Source organism: Tasmannia lanceolata, unplaced genomic scaffold (assembly GCF_043159265.1).
Source record: "Tasmannia lanceolata isolate RefF3 unplaced genomic scaffold, GAP_Taslan_0.1 ptg000015l, whole genome shotgun sequence".
Lineage (NCBI taxonomy): Eukaryota > Viridiplantae > Streptophyta > Magnoliopsida > Canellales > Winteraceae > Tasmannia > Tasmannia lanceolata.
This window is the reverse complement of record NW_027518692.1, coordinates 40,656,426-40,661,580: the sequence shown is the minus strand read 5'-3', so window position 1 is coordinate 40,661,580 and position 5,155 is coordinate 40,656,426. Positions and strand designations below refer to the sequence as shown.

Here is a 5,155-nt window from a genome sequence, read left to right as displayed (position 1 = left end):
TTAGCACTCTTATATTATACTTTTCTCTTTGGCTGTTAAGAACTAACATCTCAAAAAGTTGTCAGCATCTGATGGAGAAGATTAAAATAGAGGAGAGCCAATCTCAAAACAAGGGAATGTGGGCGTCATCTCCCCTCTATGTTTCAAAACTTGGGCTCCGACAGCTTTTCGGCCAAGGTAAAATTGGTAGTGAAGTCAACCAATCCAGTGATTCAGTGATTGATGTGGTCAATTTTGTTCCACTTGGTTGGCCAAATGTAGACTTGGATGAGAACTCGGCCCAAGGTAAAAGTGAGTCAAGAAAACCAGTATTTCCTTTAGATTAGAGTTCACGTTTCCTTTAAATTAGGGAGTTCAAATCTCCCTTAAATTAGAGAGTTCACAGTGATCCTATTAACTTACCAACTTCTCCAAAAGCTTAAGCTGTTGGAGAAGACGTTATTTATCTTTTATACTTTAACACTCCCCCACACATGTGGCCCACTTGGCAAACACGTGGCACATGTGGTCCCACTTTAGGTTGACCATCGCATGTGGATTTTTGCTATCCAGGAGGTTTGAACTCGAGACCTTTGGCTCTGATACCATATTAACTTACCAACTTCTCCAAAAGCTTAAGCTGTTGGAGAAGGCGTTATTTATCTTTTATACTTTAACAGATCTAACTCAAAAAGATAATTCATTCAACGGGAATAAGAGATTTTCAGCTATTTTTGATGAAATTAATGATCTAACATCGGGCTCTGCGATTGTTTTCAATCATGTGCGGAGATCTGCTAATGGGGAGGCGGATTATTTGGCTAGGGGTGGGGTTAGTCGTTTGGATTTGGAGTGGTTTGACTTCCTCCCTCCTTGAGAGGTTTCTGTTTTTATTGTTGTTGTATTGTTGTTTTTTCTATTGTACTTCCTGGAGTGGTCTTCCTTGGCCAACCCCCTTTTAATGACATCATTCTGCCATTTAAAATAATAATAAAAAAATCTCTGCCTGTTAGATGGGTGGTATTAAAAAACATTTAGCTCCAAGAGAGATCTCTTTCATTGTTAGGCCATGGCCCAAAAGTACAGTGGACCCACCCATAAGCACAATCTACACCATTCATCAAGTGGTCCCCATTGTGAGAGGCTACGGCTCAACATCGAGGATATGATCTTAGCAAATCAATTTAATTGTCAGAAAAATAGATGGCTCGACATAAACTAATTGTTCTCCATTGTAGGCACATTGTGTCCCAAAAAAATCATCTCTGTAAGATGATCCTAACCCTCAAATATATTTCGTGTTAATAGACGGCTCATAAAGTTTAAAAAATAACCAGTATAAATAAACCTTTACAAATCAAACAGTTAAAAATCGCTGTATCATGAAATTTTTAGGGATAAGCATAATCTACACTGGATAGATTATCTGAATGGTGGATCTCGACTATTCTTAACACAACGTGGTCACTATGGCATAGTGGGTCCTACCTTGGTCAGATGATCCTAGCCCTTAATCCATCATGCCTCCCCAAGGCGACCCTCTTTGTTTTGTAGAACGGACCAATATCTCGTTTGGCATGGGACCAACACCATGTGGTTCACCTAAGTCTGCAAAATCAACGGTCTCAATTCATCATGCATGCCCCATGGTGGGACCCAAGATTGATCCTTAGAATTGATTGACGTCCTATTCAGACTCTTTAAGAAAAAGTACAACACTGACCTTTATGTTTTAAATCTTCATAATAGTCTGGTCACTGTTACATTCATGCACCTCGTACCCCATTGCCAGGCTTTACAAAAAGTCACCCCTATCAATCAAAGGATCTCAACCATCCATTCTTGATCGTACGATAGTACCACAAGGTACAGACTCGGTCTATAGTGAACAGAAAAGGCAGATTTTTTTGCGGTCCCCTAAAATGATTAGTCACCCCATAAATGAAGAGTTCAGATCCTCCATGATTTTAGAAAGATTCAACTTCTTTAGCTATTTTTCTCCCACACAAATCTCAAATCGACCTAACAACAAAAACAGTTAACCCACAAAATAAGGAGAGAAATCCTCTAACTACTCTTATTTTTCACAGTAAGACAGATTTCCAAATTATAGTTAGGGGTGGCAACGGTTTGGTTTCGGTTCGGTTTGACCCCCAAACCGAAATTTGAATTGGTTTGGTTCTACCGAACCGAAACCAAACCGAAATTTGAATTTTCGGTTCGTTTTTGTTTCAGTTCGGCCAATTTCGCCACCCCTGACTCATAATCATTGGAAATCGGGGGCAACGGTTCGGTTTCGGTTCGGTTTGAAATTTGAATCGGTTTGGTTCTACCAAACCAACCGAAATTTGAATCGGTTTGGTAAATTTCGGTTCGGTTTCGGTTGGATTGCCACCTCTAATTATAGTGAACTAAGAAAGAAAGAAAGCCATCACACTCTAAAATCTACTTCTATTTCTTTCACACATTGGACGTGGCAGGAACAGAATACGGCCACACAAGTCTTGCAGAAAGTGCCTCTTAAATTCTTCCAAACAGCAAAATCTACATGATTCCTTTCTTCTTTTGTTTGTCTCTTCTTTCTCTCCTTCCATTTCATTTCTACCACTTACCAATAATCCAAAGGCTAGGCTAGGCTCTTCAAACCTATCCCTATCAGGTTGGGCCCCACCTAGTCCATGTTATGGTCCTGACTTCTGCATGGGGTCCAACTTAGTTATGAGACTGGGTGGGACCCAGATTGGCATGGGCAAGTTTAAAGGTAATGTGTTTTTTTAGCTCTAGAGCTTTTGGTGTATTGGTCAGGTACTTAATATTTGGTATTAGAGCAGCCATCATGTCCCATATTGGAGTCACGGAAAGGGCTACAGGGTAAATAGCCAGAGTGAAGACAAATATGGAAGCATGGTGGAATGTTATGGTCTTGAGTGGGGCCTGGGTATAGGATTGGATGGGACCCACATATTAGTTAGGTACTTAACAATCCCATACCTAGGCAGCCCCGACTGTAAAATACCACCGCACTTTCGCATCGGGTCCTCAGCGGCCACTGAGCCATTTTTTCTTCGTAGCCCTTTCCACAAGTCACCCCTTCCATGGCAGCCTACTCCGTGGCAACTTCACTTCGGCCCTAAAGGTAAGGTAACTCTGATACCAGATGATAAGAGAAGTGTAGAGAAGAAGCACCCAAAAAATACAAACCTAGTTCTTCTGCACGAATGCAATTAAGAGAACAATATTATTTATTCCTTCATGCAACTACAAAAGTAAGCTAATATAGAATATACTCCTCATCTCATAAGAAACCAAGATAAACATCAAATCTCTTAAACAAATCAAATCCTAAACTACTATTTAAGATCAAATAAAAAAGGAAACAATCCTACGTTAAAACATTAAGATAGGAAACAATCCTACCACAGAAGATAACATTCCTACTGCTTTGGAGTCTGCGTGTAACATATCCTCTCACTTGCTGTCATTTCTTTCTTATTCGTACAAGAGACCTGGTTTAATAGCTAGAAACTGGTATTTGCCTCAGCTTCTTGGCAGATAAGACAGTGAGTATGAAGAAGAGAATGAAACCAGCATAAGAACAGACCAGAGCTCCCTCACCTTTGTTACAAAACTTGCCAAACTTGTCACAAATTGCAGTCCAACCTATGTGGGAGTTTCCATACTTACCCACATAAGAAACTGACGTGGCAGCAGCAGCTGATGCAATCACCAACCCCAACATAATCTGCAAAAGATAAACAAAATTGATTTTTAATTATACACTCAATAAAATAGGATTCATAGTGAAATTTTCCATCTTTCTTTATGGGTTCATCATAAAGATTTGATTTGATTTGATTAAATCAAATCAATTTGATTTAGATTTAGAGATTTGATTTAGAACAAAGGAATGGGATCAGACCCATTAAAGAAAAAGGAATTTGTAGAAAGTTGAAACATCAGTTGCAAAAGAGATAAAAACATACTTTTATTAGGGAATTTATATGGGGATATAAAATAAGATTCCTCACCAGATCAAGCAAAAACACAAAGAAATAGCTCCCTGGATTTGAGCCTTGAGAATTGAGGGTAAAAACGAAAGGCAGAGATAGCAGAGTGTAGAAACATGCAATGGCATTTCCACCCACGAAAAACCTGCAAAATTAGGCAATGAGATTGAATAAAATTGAAGAAATTTCCTTCAAAATCCAATGGGTTTATTTCCTTCTTTTTTTTTCAATTCTTACTTGAAGGTGGGGTCGTAGCTAAATTTAGCATCAAGTCTAAAACCAAAGAGATGGATGGTTTGTTTGTTTGTGGCCATGAGAATGGTTGCAGCCAATGTAGCCAAAAAGGCAACAATTCTGAGCCCTACTTGGGTTAAAACAGAGGATCTCTGATTTTTCTGAGGTGGGTTTTGGTCTATCTTGGCTTGCTGGGTCTCCATTAAAAGATTCAATCAAGATAAGCTAGAAAGAAAAACAGGGGAAAGACAGGGCAATAAAAACAGAGAAGGTCTAAGAAAATGCTAGAGCTGTGGAAGAAAAAAAGAAGGTTTTGTGGGTATTTATAAGGGAAGTGGAAGGTATCTTTGGGGATTTTAGTGATGATTTTCCAGCCTTACCTTTTATGGGAATTTCAGATAAAGCCAACTGGAAATAACCCTAGGGCTAACAATTTAATATAAATTCAAACAGAGAGACTGAGAGTGAGTCTGTTCAGACCTCTATTCCAATGGAATAAAGTAGATTTTTAGGATTTTGGATATTTTTCGATGAAATCTAAGCCATTGAATGGTGGAATCTAAAAAGTAAGATCTTGGAAAAAGGCTGAATCATAGGATGGAGTGGACTGAGTAAATTAATCTATTTTTTTATTTTTTTTTTGCTAAAATAAGTAGTTTTCATCCTGATAAGATTATTTTCAGTTATCAAAAGCCATCTCTGTGTTTGACAATGCGTATCGAAGTAAACCAGTGTTATTGTCTTTGTCAGGGAAAGTATAATACTTGACAGAGATATTTGATTTATTTTTGGGCTCTGTTTTGTCTGTTCTTCTTTTCGCTTCCTTCACTCAAATTTCTCATTTCCTTCATAGTTAGGTAATTTTCTATTTTCTCATTTACTTGCATTTAGTTCTCATGCAGAGGGGGAGTATTCCTCCCCCTTTTTGTTTGTTA

The 5,155-nt window shown here is 38.5% G+C and overlaps 1 protein-coding gene across 1 annotated transcript; it reads right to left on the bottom strand.

Annotated features, from left to right (window-relative positions):
- Window positions 1-3,173: 3,173 nt before the first annotated feature.
- Window positions 3,174-4,592, bottom strand: LOC143845679 (CASP-like protein 1F1). Its single transcript, XM_077354077.1, has 3 exons — window positions 4,224-4,592; window positions 4,008-4,131; window positions 3,174-3,721 (listed from the first exon to the last, which is right to left on the bottom strand). The coding sequence occupies exons 1-3, from the start codon at window positions 4,421-4,423 to the stop codon at window positions 3,491-3,493; spliced, it is 555 nt and encodes a 184-aa protein (XP_077210192.1). The 5' UTR covers window positions 4,424-4,592; the 3' UTR covers window positions 3,174-3,490.
- Window positions 4,593-5,155: the final 563 nt, after the last annotated feature.

Excerpts from the sequence above, each read along its gene's own strand:
- LOC143845679 (XM_077354077.1), bottom strand. The coding sequence starts at position 4,423 with ATGGAGACCCAGCAAGCCAAGATAGACCAAAACCCACCTCAGAAAAAT. Across the intron at positions 4,132-4,223 it reads AGCTACGACCCCACCTTCAA|GTTTTTCGTGGGTGGAAATG; the intron begins GTAAGAATTGAA and ends CTAATTTTGCAG. Across the intron at positions 3,722-4,007 it reads TTGTGTTTTTGCTTGATCTG|ATTATGTTGGGGTTGGTGAT; the intron begins GTGAGGAATCTT and ends TATCTTTTGCAG.